The sequence below is a fragment of the Lindgomyces ingoldianus genome (genome assembly GCF_010093535.1).
Source record: "Lindgomyces ingoldianus strain ATCC 200398 unplaced genomic scaffold BDR25scaffold_54, whole genome shotgun sequence".
Lineage (NCBI taxonomy): Eukaryota > Fungi > Ascomycota > Dothideomycetes > Pleosporales > Lindgomycetaceae > Lindgomyces > Lindgomyces ingoldianus.
In genome coordinates, this window is record NW_022985215.1 from 80,175 (window position 1) to 99,661 (window position 19,487).

The 19,487-nt window shown below is 30.9% G+C and overlaps 1 protein-coding gene across 1 annotated transcript; it reads right to left on the minus strand.

The window, feature by feature from the left end:
* Window positions 1-3,890: 3,890 nt before the first annotated feature.
* BDR25DRAFT_244501 (uncharacterized protein) lies at window positions 3,891-4,052 on the minus strand (the record flags this gene model as incomplete). Its single annotated transcript, XM_033685846.1, has 1 exon — window positions 3,891-4,052. A coding segment is annotated over one exon (162 nt), but the record flags the coding sequence as incomplete, so codon positions are not given.
* Between the last annotated feature and the right edge of the window lie 15,435 nt (window positions 4,053-19,487).

Genomic DNA, 19,487 nt, shown 5'->3' on the forward strand with positions numbered 1-19,487 from the left:
ATCTAGCTATAGGTTATACATTCTTAGTACTAGTTTAGCTGTTATAGCTTATTTTAGCATTATAAATGCTTTGTTTATTTCTAGGGTCTAAACAAATTTTACTATTACCCTTTCCTTAGTTATAGCGTTTATTAATAGTATAGTAATTTTTAAGTAATTTCTAATTATTTATCTAACATATTCTAATAGTCTTAGAAATCCTTTTACTTTCTTAACTATTATAGGCTTTAGCTATTTAAGTACCTTCTATACTTTAGCTAAGTTAATCTTTATTTCTTCTTTATTAATTATAAACTCTAAATATTTTATTTCTATAACATAAAATTTATATTTAGAGAGCTGTAGATAAAGTCTATACTTTTTAAGCTGTTCTAAGATTTTTTATACCTTTTATATATAGTCTTCTAGGGTATCCTTTAAGTAGATAAGGATATTATCTAAATATACTAAAGTAAAAACATTTAGATAAGGGTTAAGAGCTGTATTAATAATTTACTAGAATATTACTAGGGCATTTATTAGGCTAAACAGCATTACTAGTAGCTTATAAAGTCCCTATAGGGTCCTAAATGCTGTAAGCTACTTGTCTCCCTTTTATATCCTTATTTTATTAAATCTGTCCTGTATGTTAAACTTTATAAAGTACTAAGTTCCTTTTAATTAATTTATAATATTTTAGATAATTAGTAAGGGAAACTAATTTTAGACTGTGTTATTATTTAGGGTCTTATAGTCTTAACAGACTTAGATTTTTTTTTCTTTTTTTTTTATAAAAACTATAGCTAAAGCTACTAGGCTATAGCTTTCTTAGATATAGCCTTATGCTAACATTCTATTAACATACTCTTATAAGGCTTTCTTCTGTACCCTAGTTAAGAGGTAGAGCTTATGTGTTTTTAGGTTAGAATTCTTTATTAAGTTAATAGCATAATTCTAAGGCTAGTGTAGTAGTAGTTCTCTAAGGTCCTCTAGTGTCTTAAACATGTCCTTATAGTCTTTGTATTTAGGCAGGATGCAGCCTTTTTCTTAGATCTAGATAACACTAATTTATTTTACATCTTTGTTTTTTTTAATTATTTTATAAGAAACCTTTTTAAGCTTCTTTTTTATTATTTTTATTACCTAGGCTTTAAGCTCTTAGTAGGGGAATTTTTAAGGTTTTTTTTTTTTAGGGTAGTAACTGCTACCCTGTTTTACTTGTTTGTGGACTAGGCATTTATTATTATAGCATGCTAACTAGGTTATGCATGCGTGGTTGTTAGGAGTCTCTATAGTCATGGTTCTCTAATTAATTGCAGAGTTATGTGTTTTAAGCTAGTTATAGCCTAGGATTACATTATATTTACTTTTTAGCTCTAATATGTTTATAAACCTCTAATTGCTTGTGTTAGGAGTTTTAAGGTCTTTTTTATAGGTTTCTAGGTTAATCTATCCCCTACTATACTTAATTAAGTTAATTTGTTCTGCTAGGACAGCTTTGCTTTAGGTAGGAACTTCTATAAATCCTAATAGCGCAGTGTAGGCTATGTTAAAATCTAAATTATTTTAAGAAGTTGCTATACTTTTTAAAAAGTTAGTGTTTAATGTTATAATTTTTACTTTAGGAAGCACTTAGGTCTTATAATGTTCCTAGGGGGGAAGTAGGACAGGCAGTAGGGGCTAATCTAGTAGGGTGTACAGTCCTACGTACAGGCTATTAGGCTAGTGGAGAGTGGTGTAGAGCGACTGGATTGTAGTTTTGTGTGCGGCAGTAGGGAGGCTAGGGTTACACAGTCCTTTTAGACAGGGTTAGAGGTATATATAGTGCAAGATATATAAATAGTATTACAGCTCTTTAAAAAGCTATATGCTACTTAGTTTATGTAATAAATAAACTAAATGTTAAACACACTTTGTAAAGGTTGTTTAATGTAGGAACTATATACATGTGTTAGGGTGCTAAGGGGAGCTAGTGTGAGCTTATAGGAGCTTGCTAAGGAGACTCCTGCAGGCTCCCTTGAGCTCCCTTGAGCTCCCTGAATTCGCGGCCTGATTCCCTATTGGACGAGACATTCTTCCATAATTTCGGGAAGCTGCGCCGCCTCCGTGTCCTCCGACTGGTCCTTAAGCGAGCCCTGACCCAACCCAGCTAGATTGTGGAGCACTGCTGGTGGAGTTACGCTGGTCCAACCGTAGACCGTAACATGTAGCTGTAGCTTACTCTAACTTTTAAGATTATATAACACTATATCTAGATGTTTATCTTTAGCTTTAAGTAAAAGCATAATACTATATCTAGAATAGTCTTTAGCCTATACTATTACTACTTAAGTTACTTATTAAAGTATAAAATTAGTAAGTAAAGTTTTATATAATATACTTAATATAAAAGTATCTAATTTAACTAAAGTAATTAAAACATAGTTTAAGATATTAATCTTAAAACTAACTTTAGTAAAAAGATGCCTATTAATTCTAATCTAGCTTAGTAGATTTATGTAGATGTAGTAACTAAGCTTTTATTTTTTTTATTATATGTTTAAATTTTTTATAGTTTTTTTTTAGTTCTTTCTTTAGTTTTTTCTCTTATATAATGTATAATTTATTATTACTATAAGTGCCTAAGATAAGTTTTATCTTACTATAAAATAGTCTTATAGTAAGTAGTCTACTAAATATAAGTTTTATTTAAACTATAGCATTTAAATTTAACCTCTTACACCTACATAAATTATATAAAATAAGGAAGAGATAATCTGTCTTAAGAATACACCTAAAAGTGTAAAAAAAGAAATGTTTATCTCTTCTATATAAGCTACTTTACATACACTAGTAGAATTAGCATGTTAGTAGTTAATCTAGTGTACATCTTTACTTTTTATTTAAAGCTATATAATAGCTAAGCTTTTTATTCTTATAATCCTCTGCTTTATATAATATAAAGTAATTAATAAGTGTAAGTAAATTAATAGTATTAAATAGCTACATATAATACCCTCTTATATATTAGCTAATATCTAATACATAGTAGATTAGACCTAGATACAGCTTTAGAACACACTTTTTATAAGCTATACTAAGTTTATTAAAAACAGCCTTTTTAAAAAGCTTATATAATTTAATTTTTTAATTACTAAAAGCTATTGTAAACTATATTTTATTATAAATATTAATAAAAATTATATTACATATCTTTTAAAAAGTGCTAAAAATTATTATATAATTAAAGACTTACTAAAAAGTAGATACTTTAAGAAAAGTAACTAAAGCATAACTTTATACCTAGTATATAAGGTAACTATAGTAGCTTAGAATAAAATCTTTTTATATAAACTCTCTACTAAGTAGACTAAGGTTAAGAAGAAGAAAAAGCTAGTAAAAAAAAAAAAAGTTAAGTAAAAATTAAGCGTTATTAAAAATAAAAAAAATAAAAAAATACTTTTATATAATTATAAGTAGGCACTATTTTAGCTATTTAATGTTAATTTTTAAGTATCTTATTAGCTTTATAGTATTAAGAAGTAGTATGTTTTATATAATAATTTAATTTATTTTTTTTCTTTACTAGCTTAGTTTAGTTTTACTATTTAACAGCTACTTATCTTAGTTACTGCGCAGAGGTATAGGCTTTAACTAAGTGCTACAGACATCTTTACATAGCTAGGTGCTATAAATAACCTCTATAGCTAAAGCGCTCTACTGCTTTTAAAAGAAATATTGTACATACCTTAAGCTAGAACTATTACATTATTAGCTAAAGCCCTAGCAGGTTTATTCTTAATAAAAATAAGCTACTACTATAAACTATTACTAGCACTACTAATCTTTAAGTTATAGCTTAAACATAGAGGTTTACTAGCTAGCTTATTATTACTTTTTTCTTTTATAAAGCAGTAACTAGCATAGTTACGCTATTTATAATTACTACATGCTCTGCTAAAGTGCCTCTTAGCGCAGCGGCACTCTAGGAACAGTTGTGGGCCTAAGACAGCGCTATAGCATGCGCTGCACAGGTTGTCCACTGCCCTTCTGCAAGATTGTATAAGGATAGCGTTAATATATAAAGGCCTATGTAAAGCTATTTAATAAAGGGATATACTGCTATATATAAACTCTACATCCTACTCTAGAAGGGCTAGCAATGCACAGGCCTGTAGACTATAAGCTAGTGGGGCCAGCTGCTGCTGTCCTACATGTAGGACAAAATTAACATTAGCGCTAGCTTAGTTAGTAGTAGTAATAGTAGTATTATAGAAAATAAAAGCCTTATTTTAAGTGTTAGCTTTGTATAATAAGAGTAATTAAAATACTGTAGGCTTAATGCTTATATTATTATTATTATGATTGTTGTTGTTATTACTGCTACTGCTACTGCTATTATTGCTGTTACTACTGTTGTTACTGTTGTTGCTGTTATTATTACTGCTACTGCTATAGTAGTAGTGGATGTAGAAGAGTAGTAGTGGCAGTGAGTATCTACAATTATTGTACAATAGGTGCTAAGAAGTCATCATCCTCTCGCTTAACTTACTATATCGGGTCAACCCACACACCTTAAAATTTTCCGCACCACTCGTTCTCCTCCTTCTCCACACTACCACTATGCCTTCCTAACCCAAAACTGCTTACTATAAATACAATAAGCCTACCCTTACTAGCATCTAAGCGCTCTCTTATATTAGTTTTAGCCTCTTAAAGATATAAAAGACTTTTCCTATTCTAATTCTATTAATTAAGTTAATACTTAAGCAGTTACAAAAATATAAGGATAAGCCCTAAAAAAAGGCCTGTTGCACAGGGAAACCCTTAAAGCTTAATAAGCGCGTAGAGTAATAATTAGTACAACACCTAAAGCAGTTTCTCTTTAAAATGTATAAAGTACTTACTACTTCTAGAAAAACAACAACTGCAATCTATGTTAATATAGTAAAGTAATACCTACAAAAAAACAAGTACTACGCATTTAAACTGCGCGCTAAGCTTTACCTTAAGCCCTCCTACAAGCTTAATTATTATTGCTAGGGTGCTTATATAAAAACCTAAAATAATAATAACTTTAAATGCGTCTACTTCTCTAATAAATTAACTTTTAAAGTAAGACTTATCTCCACCACCTAATACTGCAAGCAGAAGAAGGGGGCATTGTGTGCGTATAAATTTTAATACCTAAAGCCTACTTTTAAGAGCAGGAGAAGCTCTGTTAGAGTATAGGCAGCTATATCCTAGAATTTTAAGTTAGAGCTAGTTATACTGCCTTAAGGCAAGTAGATAGACTTAAGAAAATACTATAATAAAGTCTTAGCTACTTACACATAGCTGTTTTATGCTAAAGTCTTTAAAAAACGCAGTATTACATTATAGCAAAAGAATAAAGCTTTATACTACAGGTTAAAGATAACTGCAGGTTTCTAAAAAAAGCTTTACATAGATTATATAGTGTAGCTAGCATAAAGTCTTAATTTAAATCTTATTAAAAACCTCTAGCGCATTATAAAGATTTAAATTTTAAAAAGAAGACACTAAATAAGTAATATTAAAAAAATAGAGTCTATCCTAAAGGAGGAGTAAGATAAGTTAAAGCTAGAAGATTAGCAGAAGTGTATATCATCTATGCCCCAGCGCGTCGCTAACGTCAGGGCTGCCCAGGGAGGCTCCACCTGCTAGTAAACAATTGCTACTCTAAAAGATTCTCTGTTATTAATTCTATTATATAAATTAAAAGCTTTAATTTTTAATTACAATCTATCCCTAAAATCCTTATAGAAAACTGTGTAGGCAGATTGTATTCGCTTGCGCACGGTGCGGAGGATGATCACTTCCTGGCACCTACTGTACAACACTGTAGTAAAGGCAGTTGCTATAAAAGGCAGTTGTAATACAGTTACATAAAACAACCCTTTACTTCTTAAATCTTTAAAAAACATTGTACAAATGCGTTATAGTATGTTTTGCCTAGTAAAATACTATAGTGTTTTATACCTAAAATACTTCTAAGCGATTAGCGATTAGTTTTTTCCCTTCACCAGCTAACAGTCCGCCGTATAGATCGGCAAAACAAAAAGCCGAGCAACACAAGTAGAGCAGAAAAAGGATCAATAAATCAAGAAAATAAATCATCATCCTATACATTATATCCAAACCCATCATTCATCTTAGGAAGCCTAGAAACAGTGCTTTAATCTAACAAGTTAATTAGGCTTAAGTAGTAAGCAATTTATAATTAATATGTGTTAAAGTTTACAGGGCCCCCTAAGCTAGATGCAAAAGCTAAATGTGCAGTAGTGACATAGTACTAGTCTAGAGCGCAACTCTAGGCTTATAACTCTTGCATAAGCTAAGGAGAGGTTATATAGGAAGCAAGTTAACAAGGTAGTAAGATCTAAACAAGGTGGATTAAACAAGTGTATTGTAAGGTCTAAGGAGCTTAATAGAGCTCTAAGCTGACTATATACTGTACGAGATAGAAGCTATGCCTAATGAGTGAATAGTACATGGGTATGATATCGCGTAAGACACGTGCGACACTAACACCAAGCTTTTGTCGCTCGGAATTTTGTAGAATGACCTTACCTAAGCCCTAGAACCTCCCCCTAATGCTAAGAAGCCTTCATCAGCCCTATGCGCGCTGTCGCGGGCAAATTCATGTCGGACTACCATGTCAAGTGGTACTTCTGGCGGAAGCGAACCGCCAATCCTGGCTAATGCGAGAGATGGCCCCGCAGGTAATTTATAATGAGATCTGTGGTTGTGCGGATCATACAAGCGCTTGGAATATCAGTAAACCCGACTTAGGATTGGGAGCAGAGCTGGGACTCTGCCAGCAAGTTGAGGTTGTTATCTCAGCTAGCTCAGACGTGAGGAGAGAACCGAGGACGCACAAACCACCATGCATATTGCTACTCCAAATAGAGTATGGCCTGGGGGTTAGCAGTTTCTGACCCCTGTTAGTAGCATTTCTCTCCTTAGCTGTCTAAGGGACTTTTATAATTTTTTCTATAAATGGGCCTGTTTTACAAGCGTTGTAATGGAATTAGATTTATAATATCTCTACTACTATATGTCTAAATAGGCTTAGAATTTAATAGAATGTAGAGACAAGCTATACCTATAAAATAGTATATTTTTTATTAGATTCTAACTATTATTAGTAAAGAAAAATCTAAACGCGCGCAGAACTTTAACCTATCTATACCCTAATTTTAGATTAATAGTATTGCCCTTCTAACTAGAACTTAACAACTAGTAGACTAAATTCCATAGAATTTTGCAGGATCTCTAACAGAGCTAGTCTAAGACAGCTCCTAGATCCTTAGAGTTCTTAGACAACAGCTAGTTAAGCTGCAGACATGAGAGTAATTGCGATGTCCCTAGCCTACTATCCAGCTTGACAACTAGCGGCCTAGATCTCCTAAAACGTTGCAGGCTCCCTAATAGAGCTAGTCTAAGACGGCTTCTAGATCCCTAGAGTCCTTAGACAACAGCTAGTTAAGCTATAGACATAAGAGTAATTGCAATGTCCCTAGCCTACTATCTAGCTTAACAACTAGTAGCCTAGATCTTCTAAAATTTTGCAGGCTCCCTAATAGAGCTAGTCCAAGACAGCTTCTAGATCCCTAGAGTTCTTAGACAACAGCTAGTTAAGCTGCAGACATAAGAGCAATTGCAATGTCCCTAGCCTACTATCTAGCTTAACAACTAGCGGCCTAGATCTTCTAAAATTTTGTAGGCTCTCTAATAAAACCTGTCTTAGACAGGTCTTAAATTCTAAAGATAATATATTATATAGTTAGAAAGTTGCATTAAGGTGTAGTTATAGAGTTATTAAAATGTCCTGTGTAAGACTTAATAGCGCAATACTCTGCTAAATCTTGTTAGAATTAGGTTACAAAAATGTTAGGATATAGCTAGAGACTGTCTCTATTACCTATTAAATCTAACCTAGTTTAGATAAAAAGTAGTAGAGCTACAGTAATTCTTAGTTAAGCTAGTGCATAGTAGAGGAGGTTTAGAACCACAATATCACCTAAAAAATTACAAAAGTCCCTTAGATAGCTAGGGAGAGAAAGCCTTTCTTACACCCTTATTAGCTAGAGAGATGGGGCTTGCGCCACTAAGGCTACTAGCAGGGGCTTGCCCCTGTCGAGGCTCTCTCCCCATCTTGTCTGAGCTTGCTGAGATAAGAGGTTGCAGCTCGGTCATACACGCTAAAATCTCGCTTGTCGGCTAAATTTCAGCCAATGTATCCAAAAGCTCGCGCGACACAGGAAAACTTCCTCTAAACAGCACCTACTATTATGTTAGGTTGCAGCCTTAAAACTCTCTAAAAACTTTCTAAATTAAGGGCTATTTCTATCTAAATAAAATTTTTAAACCTTTATAGCAGCTTAAGTACTTATATAAGTCTTATTTCTTTTATTATTTAGCTTACTTGCTTTTAGGTAGCGCTTTACTAAAAAGTAGAAGCTTAGATATTATATTTTAATTATATTTATAGCAATTTTACATTAGTTATTATACACTTTATTATTTGCTACATTATGTTCTAGATTAAGTGTAAAAAATAGTATATATAAGTATATTTAAAATATAATTTTTTAATTTAAGTTTATAACGTACCTAACAGGTTGGCTGGCCACACAGGTTGGCTAGCTACTTTTGCTAAGCCCCTACTAAAACTACTCTATTCTAGCGTAAAACAGCCTACTTTAGCTCTATATAAAGTAATATAACATAAGATATTATTTAAAGTCTACTTTTACTACTTTCTTACACATATGTAAGTTATGCCTAGTTTAATTACACTACTTATATTACTTTTAACTTAGCTTACTTTTTTTAGTGTGCACTTAACGTACTTCACGGGCGAGTTGCTCTGTCAGATATGCGCACCTACTGTTAAGACAGGAGGAACGCTTGACGAAAGCTGCTACATAGTACGAGCAATAAGCTTGAACTGTATGTTGCAGCAAATTGCTGCATTTTGCAAGCTGGTCGCGCATAGGGCAAGTGCGCGAGGGACTTGGATCGGCAAAACAAAAAGCCGAGCAACACGAGTAGAGCAGAAAAAGGATTGATAAATTAAATACAATGAATTATCATCCTATACATTATATCCAAACCCATCATTCATCTCAGGAAGCCCAGAAACAGTGCTTCAATCTGACATGCTTACACACCTAAGTTGCTTACTGTGAAGCTATGTGGAGCACCAAAGACATGAGGAACTGGATTGAATTGTATTCCTAGAGGAGTCCTTTGCGGGAGTCTATATATATGCGAAATAAGTGGGTGGGTCTTGGCAACAGACTATGGTGCTGATGCATCTGCCGATGCATCCGAGTCATCAATGCAAACACTTACTTTTGCTAAGACCCCACCCTAACAAACTCTATTATAGCCTATAACAACCCGCTCTAGCACTATATAGTACAGTACAGCCTAGAATATTATTTAGATACTACTTCTACTTCTTACTTACATGTTTGTGCGTTATGCCTAGTCTAATTGCACTATCTGTAGCGCCTTTAGAATAGCTTACCTACTTTAGCTTACACCTGCTTTTTTGTCTTTTTCCTGTTACTGCGCGCTCTAAACTCCTTTAGAGCTGTTAAGCGTAGGCCTTTTTAAATTATTAAAGTTTTTTTTACTTTAATCTGCTTTTTTTTATGTAATTTATGTTATGTAGTAGCCTTATTAGCTGCTTAAAGCTTAGTAATTTTTTATTACACTAACACTAGCTTATATATAATTATTACTGCCCTTTTTAAGACCTTCTTAAACACCTTAACTATAAAAGTTAGTAAACTATTTATATGCTTTTAAATTTTTATTTTTATAAGTATTAATTATAACTTAAGTTCTAAAGTATTTTTTAAGGTTTATAACTACTAAAGCTTATTATATATAAGTAGTAGTAGTAATAAAGTGCGTAACTTTACATTAAGGCTTATTATAACTTATTATAAGTTAAAAGGAACTAATCTAGTGCTTTAAAACTCTTCTTAGATATTACTAAAAGTAATTATAGCATTATAAGCTACTTTAAAGTATAGTAGAAACTTTATTTTTATAATATAAGTAATTTAGTTATGTATAAAGTTTTTAGCTTAGCGCCTATACACCTTTTTTAAAAGAGTAAAACAACCTATATTAAGTAGCTATAAAAAGTGTAATAAGTAAAAAAGTATATAAATAGTAATAATTTTATTATTTTTATAGTATTACTAAAAATAAAGTAAGTTATAGCTTTTATAGCTATTAATAACTAGCAAATAGTAGCTGCTAACAGTACACTTCTTTATATGCGCGTTAAAGTGCTTTAACTAGTCTAGACTAAGCTAATTAGTAGTCTAGCTGCGCTTAGAGATTATAATAACTTAATTTTAAAGTAGATTTTTCTTTTTAAACTAGTTTAAAAAGTAGTTGCTACTTTAAAAATAATAAAAAGTAGAATAGCCTACTTTTTAGCATTAATGCTCTAGATAGCTGTTATTTACTTCTAGTTACCTAGCTAGACTGCTTTTAGCTGTCCTTATCTCTCTAAACCTATAACAACTACTTTAGTAGATATCTAGCTTATTATAAACTTTATCTTATTAAAGTTATATATGTTATTATTATAGATGCTATACTTAGCTTTAATATTTTTTATAAGGTTAAACTAGCTTTAAATTACTATAAAATTTTTATAAAAAGCTTTTTTATAGTTATACTTATACTTAAACTTTACTTTAAGCTTTAAGTAACACTTAATAAATATATTAAGCTAGTTTATGCTAATATAGCTTATATTATGCTTAGTGTGTAAAGAATTAGCTATATTAGCTATAGCTGCTAGCTAAAGGGGAAATCCTTACACATCTAGCTTAAGTATATGCTAAATAATTACTTACTTCTTATTATTATCTAGCTTTTATAAGTTAGCTATATAATTAGCTTAAAAAGGTTATTTAGTGTGTTAGTTACTTATTATCTTTTAAAAAACCTTATAGATAGCTGTAGTATGTTACTTAGAAAGTATTATGTTTTATTTAAAAGCTTAAAGTGTAAGCTGCATCTAACATTCTTTTAACATGTCTAAGTAGTGTTATTAGAAATGCATTAGTGTAAGAAAAGTAGTGTAGTAGGGTCTTAGTAAAAGTAAGCAACTTAGGTGTGTAAGTAACTTGCCTGTGAAGTATGTTATGTTTTTAGCTTTTTTTTATTACTACGCGCTTTAAACTTCTTTAGAGTAGTTAAATAAGCTTTATTTTTAACTATTAAAGTCTTTTTTGCCTAAATCTACTTCCTTTTATATAATTTATGTTATGTAGTAGCCTTATTTACTACTTAGAGCTTTATAATCTTTTTTTACACTAACACTAGCTTATGTGTAATAATTACTACCCTCTTTAAAACTTTTTTAAAGGCCTTTACTATAAACATTAGTAAGCTATCTACATGCTTTTAAATTTTTACTTTTATAAGCATTAATTATAACTTAAATTTAAGAGTATTACTTAAAGTTTACAACTGCTAGAGCTTATTATTAATAAGTAGTAGTAGTAATAGAGTATGTAGCTAGACATTAAAAGCTATTTTAACCTATTTTAAGTTAAATACGACTAAACTAGCGCTGTAAAACTCTTTTTAGATATTACTAGAAGTAATTACTGCATTATAAGTGTGTATAAAGCATAGTAGAAACTTAAGTTTTATAATATAAGTAATTTAGTTATATATAAAATTTTTAGATTAGCGCTTATACACCTTTTTTTAAAAAAGTAAAACAACCTACATTAAAAAGCTATAAAAGGTGCAATAAGTGTAAAAGTATGTAAATAGTAATAATTTTATTTTTTTATAGTACTACTAAAAATTAAGTAAGTTATAGCTTTTATAGCTATTAATAATAAAAAGCTAATAAGCGCTTATAACTTTTTTTTTATATACTTATTAAAGTGCTTTAACTACTGCAGCCTAAGCTTATTTATTATCTAGCTGTTCTTAGAGACTATAATAACCTAGTTCTAAAGCAGATTTTTTTTTATACTAAGTAAAAAAGTAATAGCAGCTTTTAAAAATAATAAAAAGTAAAATAGCTTACTTTATTATATTAATACTTTAAATAACTATTATTTACTTTTTATTACTTTACTATATTACTTTTAGCTATTTTTATTTTTTTAAAGCTATAATAACTGCTCTAGTTAATATTTAGCCTATTTTAAAGCCTAACTTATTAAAGTTATATGTGTTTTTATTTTAAATACTATACTTAGCTTTTATGTTAGCTACTAGGCAAAACTAGCCTTAGATAACTTTTAGATTCTTATAAAGTGCTTTTTTATAATTATACTTATAATTAAACTTTATTATAAACTTAGAGTAGTGCTTAACTTATATACTAGGATAGTTTAAGCTAACCTAGCCTAGATTACACTCTGCGTGTAAGAAATTAGCTATATTAGCTATAGCTATAAGCCTAAAAGGAAATTTTTGTGTAATAAGCTTAAGTATATACTTAATAACTACTTTTTTAAGCTTAGTTAGATTTCTTAATTTAGGCTAGCATTCTGCTTATAAAGGCTGTCTAGCGCGTTAATTACTTAGTATTATATAAAAGACATTATAAATAGCTATAGCATGTTATAAAAAAAAGTTTTAAGTTTTATTTAAAAGCTTAAAAAGTAAGCTATATTTAACCTTCTTTAAAAAATTTAATCTAGTGTTGTTGTTAAGGCATTATGTAAATAGGTAGAGTGTAGTAGGGGCTTAGCAAAAGTGGCTAGCTAACCTGTGTAGCTAGCCAACCTGTTAGGTACGTTACTTAATATTATCTAAAATAGTGTCTAAAATAAAAAGATGTAATTTTTTATTAAAAGTAAAAAAGGTAGTATAGCTACTTAAGTTATCTAAAGCTTTGATTTTTTATATGCTAAATGTTAGTGCTAAGTTAATAATTATAAAGTAAGTAAAAATTAACTCTAAATATAATTTATACTTTAAGTAATATATTCTAATTATATCTAGCACTTTATCTTTAGTTATTCTAGTCTACCTAAGCATGTTTATAAAGCACATGATTTACTAATTATTAGAAATTAAGCTAAAAGATAAAAAAAAGCAGCTAAACTTTAAATTATTAAAAGTATATATTTTAGATATAATTTTTAAATTTTAGTTATACATTCTAATTATATCTAGATATGTATAAGGCAATTATAAAGACTATTTAATAGTTAGTAGAGAATAGTAATAAGAATGCTAGGCTTACTTTACATTAAAATCTTATATGTTTTACTACTTATAGAATATATTACTAGAATAGCACTAATTATATCTAGCTACTAAAAACTTAAAAAAAGATCTACATAAATACCTACATAAAAAATAAGTAAGTTACTGCTAAAAAGAAGGCAGTTAAAGTAGCTAAAAGTACTATAACTAAAGTAAGATACTTTTTAAACATATTTCTTAAATTATATTTTAATTATATCTAGCATAAAAGAAAGGTTAACTTAGAGAATAATAACTATAATTTAAATAAAAACATAAAGGTTAAAGATAGCAAAGTAAGTTAGTTTTAGATATAATTTTTAAATTTATATTTTAAATATATCTATGCTTACTTTTTTAAGCGTTTAACTATAAAGTTAGATGTGTTATTTACTATAATAATTTTAAAGTAAGTATTATTTTAATATTATATATAAAATATATTTAAAAGTTTTAGTTTTTTAATAACCTATTTACAATCTACATTACTAAAGGTGGAAAGATGCTTATAATTCTAAGTAAAACTTTTAAAGTATGTAGATATATTCTAGATATATTACTTAAGTTTAAATACTAATTATATTGTAGTTACTTAATATTTTAGGCTTACTTTGCATTATTTCTGTTTATAATAATGCTTATAAATCTCTATGTGTAAACTGCAGTAAGGTAACTAACATATATAAGGCTTATAAGCATAAGTGTTCTTTGTTTAAAATATAATTCTTTAAATTTTAAGTTATGTATTTTAATTATATCTAAAATGCACTTTCAATAGGGCCTATGCTAGCTATAACTACTTTCTTAAGTAAAATATACCTGCTAACTAGTATACAAGCCTAACTTACAAGAGTATCCTACGTAGGCACATTTAAGTAGATAAGAAGTAGTTCTAGATATAATTACTAAATATATATAAAAAAACCTATTAAAATTTAATTTAGATGTATTACTTAAAGTTTTTTTTTAAGCAGCTTAAGCTACTTTGTAAAAATAAAAATTATATTTAGATATAATCTAGAGAATTTTTTAAGCAGCTAAGGCTGCTTTTATAAAAGGTAGATTTATTATAGATATAATACCTCTATATTAACTTAGGTGTTTTATTAGAATATAATTCTAGAGCTAATAGCTTTCTTTAACCTAAGAAGTAATTTAAATGCAATACTTTGTTTTTAATGTTTAAAAAGTAAACTACTTAAAAGCTAAAATTAATATAATATTAAAACTAATTTATATTACTTAATGTCTTAAAAGTAGTTATTTATATAGTTAATGTTTACTTAACTATGTTATCTTTAAATCTAATGTTGCGTTTGCTAAAAGGTCAACCTCCTAGCTAGCACAGCAGAAGGATATATATAGACAGATAGCTGTACGCGACACACCCCCCAGCTTAAACTGTGGAACGAGAGAGGTAAAACATAGTAAAATAACCTTAACACACTCTTCCTCTAGCCTGTAACGATCCTCATGAATCGTTCCATCTCGAGTCGCCCGGAACCTCCGGAAGGCCCTCGTATCGGCCCCGACCTCGACCTGGCCCCGACCCCTGCTGTTACCCCTATTCCCTCATGTATTTAGTCGCACCTCGCCCCTGTAGCTAGCTCGGTAGTTTTCTGATATCCTTTCGTACAAGGCCTATAGGTGTCAATGGCATTCCCAGGTTCAGAGTCCCCACGCACTCCCATATGCCTCTGAGTGGATTCCCTCCGCATTCGGACCCATTGTCTTGCCTGCGCCGTTACATAGCCTAAGCAACAGAACTTAGAGACAGATCTAAATACAAGGTAGCCTCTGTAATAGGCGCACTGCCTAAATGCTCTTTGCTAAGCGTAGGAATTAAACACGCAGTGCTCTAGGATAATGTAATTCTATTAGTAGAGCAGGGGTGTACAAATTTTTTAAGCGCTAACTATCTACACTACGCTGCAAAGTAGGCTTATAACTGTTGTGTTTACTAAAAGGTTAACCTCCTAGCTAGCACAGCAGAAGGGTATATATAGACAGATAGCTGTACGCGACATCTAATAATAATTACATTAAAAATAATACTAATAAGTATAAAATAAAAAGCGTAGGTGTATATTATAATGTTAAATATAATTAAAAATATATTATAAATACGTTTATATTATCTCTAGCTACTTATATCTACTTTTATTATTTATATCTAAGTCCTTTATAGCTAAGCCTATTGTTAGACAATGCTTTTTATATTAGATCTTAAAAGCTAAGAGAAGCTTTATTTAATATTTTTTAAGCTTAAACTGCTATATATCCTATTTATCTACTATAGTTAGTAGCTTTAGAAGTAACCCTTATAACAATATATAGCGTAGCTTTAAAAGTAAACTAGTTAAGCTAGTAATAAAGTTAGTAATGCATTTAAAATGTAATTTAGTTATATTTTACTACTTCTCTAGAGAAGGGACACATAGAGATAGGGTAGATCTAGAGTAGGTGAGTAATGTATCTAATATGTATCTAATATGTATTTAAAACATACTTTATTAATTTTAGAAGATAAAATAGTAACTTAGCAAATAAGACAGACACTTTATTAGCAGAGCTTGCTCTGCTTATTATATTCGGGTTTGCAGAACGAAAAGTTGAGCAGAATCTCCTCTTTTAGACGCGCTAGTTAGTTAGAATTTCTTTGGATAAACCCTAGTAACGCTGTTTTTCTGTCACCTTATGTTTTTCTTATATTCTTTTTTAAAAAAAAATGTATACCTAGTGTAAGTGCACCTTTACGCTAATTTGCATGCAGTTTGCTCTAGCATGCGTTGTGTAAAACATGTTTAAAACATACTATAACAGTTTATAAATAAATGCATAAGCGGAGCTTGTTTTAAGTTACTTATTAAACTCTTTCTAGAGAAGAAGACTGCATTAGAAGAAGCCTATAGAAGAAGACTATAAGTAGAGCAGATAATAAAAGGTAGTCTACAGACTAAAACCTATAAACTATATTCTTATAAATTCTACATAAAGACCTATATACCTATAAATGCTATGTAAGAGAACACCTCTTAGTAGGTCTGTCTACGCAAGTACTTATTAGCAAAGTTAAAGTACTAGCTAAAATTCTAAGCAATGCAAATAACAAGCTGCACATCTTAAGCCTAGATAGTAATGCGCTTGCTATAGATAGCAGCTAGCTAAGTGCTTATAAATTAATAAGTCTAATACCTTATCTAATACTAATACATTAGCACTTACATTCTATTAAAGTTACAATAAAGGACTTAGCAGTTATTTATAATGCATAAAGTGCCTACTTACTCTAGCAAAGAGGTTTATTATATTAACATGTACACATGCTAGTAGTTACTCTTTAGTAGTAGTTAACTTAAAAAGGTTTAGTAAAGGGCTAGGATTAAAGTTATTTATGTCTTTCTAAAGTAAAATAAATTCCTCCTTGTGTCTATATTTAAGCAAATTAGTAGCGCACTCCTTGCAAGTACTTTATTAATTTAATCTTATGTTAATGTGACAGCGTGTACCGCCTTACATGCTCTGCGGCATCAGCTCCCTCACTTGCGCAACAAGTAGCACGCTAGTGCTACAAGTAGCGCCTTAGCAGGGGGCACACATGTATATTTAAACTTGCAGAGCAGCTCCTCTGCTCCTTAGTTTAATCTAGTTAAGTTACACCACCTCTTACTTATAGCTTAAGCATGCTGACTGTGACAGTTAAACTACTTTTAATTATAGGTAGTGCATGTATCTAACTTAATATTAAGTAGACCTTTATAGAAGTTGTTAATATAGCCCTTATTAACTTCTAGTATAGCCTAGTCTTTAAGGAATTTAACATTATTAAAATTTATAGGTATAGGCGTAGATAAAAAATTATACACATAGCGCTTAGCGTTTAGAAAGATATTTATGTTAATGTTATTATCTAAACTATTGCTAAGGTTGTTTTTATTTGTACCTGCTCTTTATAACTAAGAGAGTGTAGACTAAAACCTTCTTTATGTTAATAGTAGCTTCTAGGTACATTACATACTTAAACTAATTAAAGTAAATAGCATAGGTAGTATATTAAAGAGGTTGCTTAATAAGCTAGAGATTTTATATTAAAAAGATTATTAAGGCGTCTATTATATAGAAATGTTGTAAAGAAGGGAGCTTAATAGGCTAAAGTTTATAAGAGGTAATACATGTACTAGTTTTTTATTTATAGTATAAACATTAACCTTACTTTTTAATTAGCAACACTTTTAACATAAAGTTTTTTACTTACTATTTTCTTTAAACATGTTATTTGCCTAGTCTAATAGCGTAGAACAATAATAATATAGGGGTACTAGAGGAGACAACAGCAGGATATAGGGTTGTAGTCTGTTATTTGCAACATATGTGATATTAGTAAGAGCGCGCCTCTTAGCTAGCAGTAGAGGTATAGGGCTGCCCTAGGTAAGGCGCTTCCTTGCCTAGATTTGTGTATTATAGGGCGCACATTAAACCTTCTATTAAAGGAACGTCCTGTCTCTCTGTAGATCTATAGGGTAATAACAATTATTACAGAGTAGAGGAGGTTTATTAGCGTTAAATAGCAGAGGTACTATGTTATAAGTTGTAGCAGGAGGTATTAGACAGGTATTAGACAACACGCGCAGCAAGGTTTTAGTTTTCACGCAGGAAATAATTATCTAAAGATCTGCTGTTTTTATGCTTATGTAAGCCTAAAAAGGCTAAAAGCAGTAATTCTTAGCTGCCAAGCCCTAACCAAAGAAAACCAAAGTCTACAGAAAGGAGCGGAGCAAGCTCCGCTAATTATGGTTAGTTGCGTCTGTTCCACCTCTCTAGCCACATCGGTGTGTCGGGGATTGGCATCAGCCACATTGGTGTGTCAAGGATTGGCAGTTGCTCGCACACCCGAGTTGCTCACTTTTGCCAAGACCACACCACAACAAACTTTATTATGGCCCATAACAACCCACTCTAGTACTATAGATTTGTCAGATATGCGCACCTACTGTCAAGACAGGAGGAACGCTGGACGAAAGCTGCTACATAGTACGAGCAATAAGCTCGAACAGTATGTTGCTGCAAATTGCAGCATGTTGCAGCATTTTGCAACAACTTGCAGCATGTTGCAGCTGGTCGCGCATAGGGCTAGTGCGCGAGAGACTCGGACCGGAAAAACAAAGCCGAGCAACACGAGCAGAGCAGAAAAAGAAAGGAAAAGAAACATTAATTAATTAATACAATTAATCATTATCCTATACATCATATCTAAAACCCATTATTTATCTTAGGAAGCCTAGAAACAGTGCTTTAATCTAACAAGAGTATAGTACAGCCTAGAATATTATTTAGATACTACTTCTACTTCTTGCTTACACGTTTGCGTGTTATGCCTAGTCTAATTGCACTGTCTGCAGCGTCTTTAGGATTGCTTATCTACTTTAGCTTACACCTGCTTCTTTGCCTTTTTTCTATCACTGCGCGCCCTAAACTTATTTTAAGCTGTTAAGCGTAGGCCTTTCTAAATATAGCTGCCTTATTAGCTGCTTAAAGCTTAGTAATTTCCTATTACGCTAACACTAGCTTATGTACAATTATTGCTGCCCTTTGTAAGGCTTTTTTTCTAGAGGCATTACCTCCCTAGAACCCTCTCTATACGTAGAGCTACTTGCAACACAACTAATATCTACTAGAGATTGTTGCCTACTGCTGTAATCTACTGTAGTTTGCTGCAATTTGCTATAGTTTGCTGCAATTTGCTGTAGTTTGCTGCAATTTGCTATAGTTTGCCGCAATTTGCTGTAGTTTGCTGCAATTTGCTATAGTTTGCTGTAATTTACTATAGTTTGCTATAATTTACTGCAATTTACTTTATGCATTTCTTAACACTGCTAAGTAATCTCTTACTAACACCTCTAGGCATTAGCCTATTATATTTAAACAGTAGTTAAAGAAGCTAAACTAGCAGTTATGCAAGCAAAACAGCTTGTTAAGGTATTACATATACTATATTATTATTTATAGCAATAGAGAGGCAGAGGCAGAGGCAGAAGCAGCGCTAGAGCTCCCTAGTACTCTAAGAAATTCCTGCAGAGGCAATAAACTACACAAGCTGCAGCTCTACAACTAGCGCTTTAATGCTAAAATAATTAAATTAAAAATATTAAATAGTAGTATTAGGCGTAGCGTGGCAGTATTAGGCAGTAAAAGGAACAGGTGCAACGCTAGAGAACGTAAAGTGCAAAGAAAAGGAAGACTATTATAAGAGT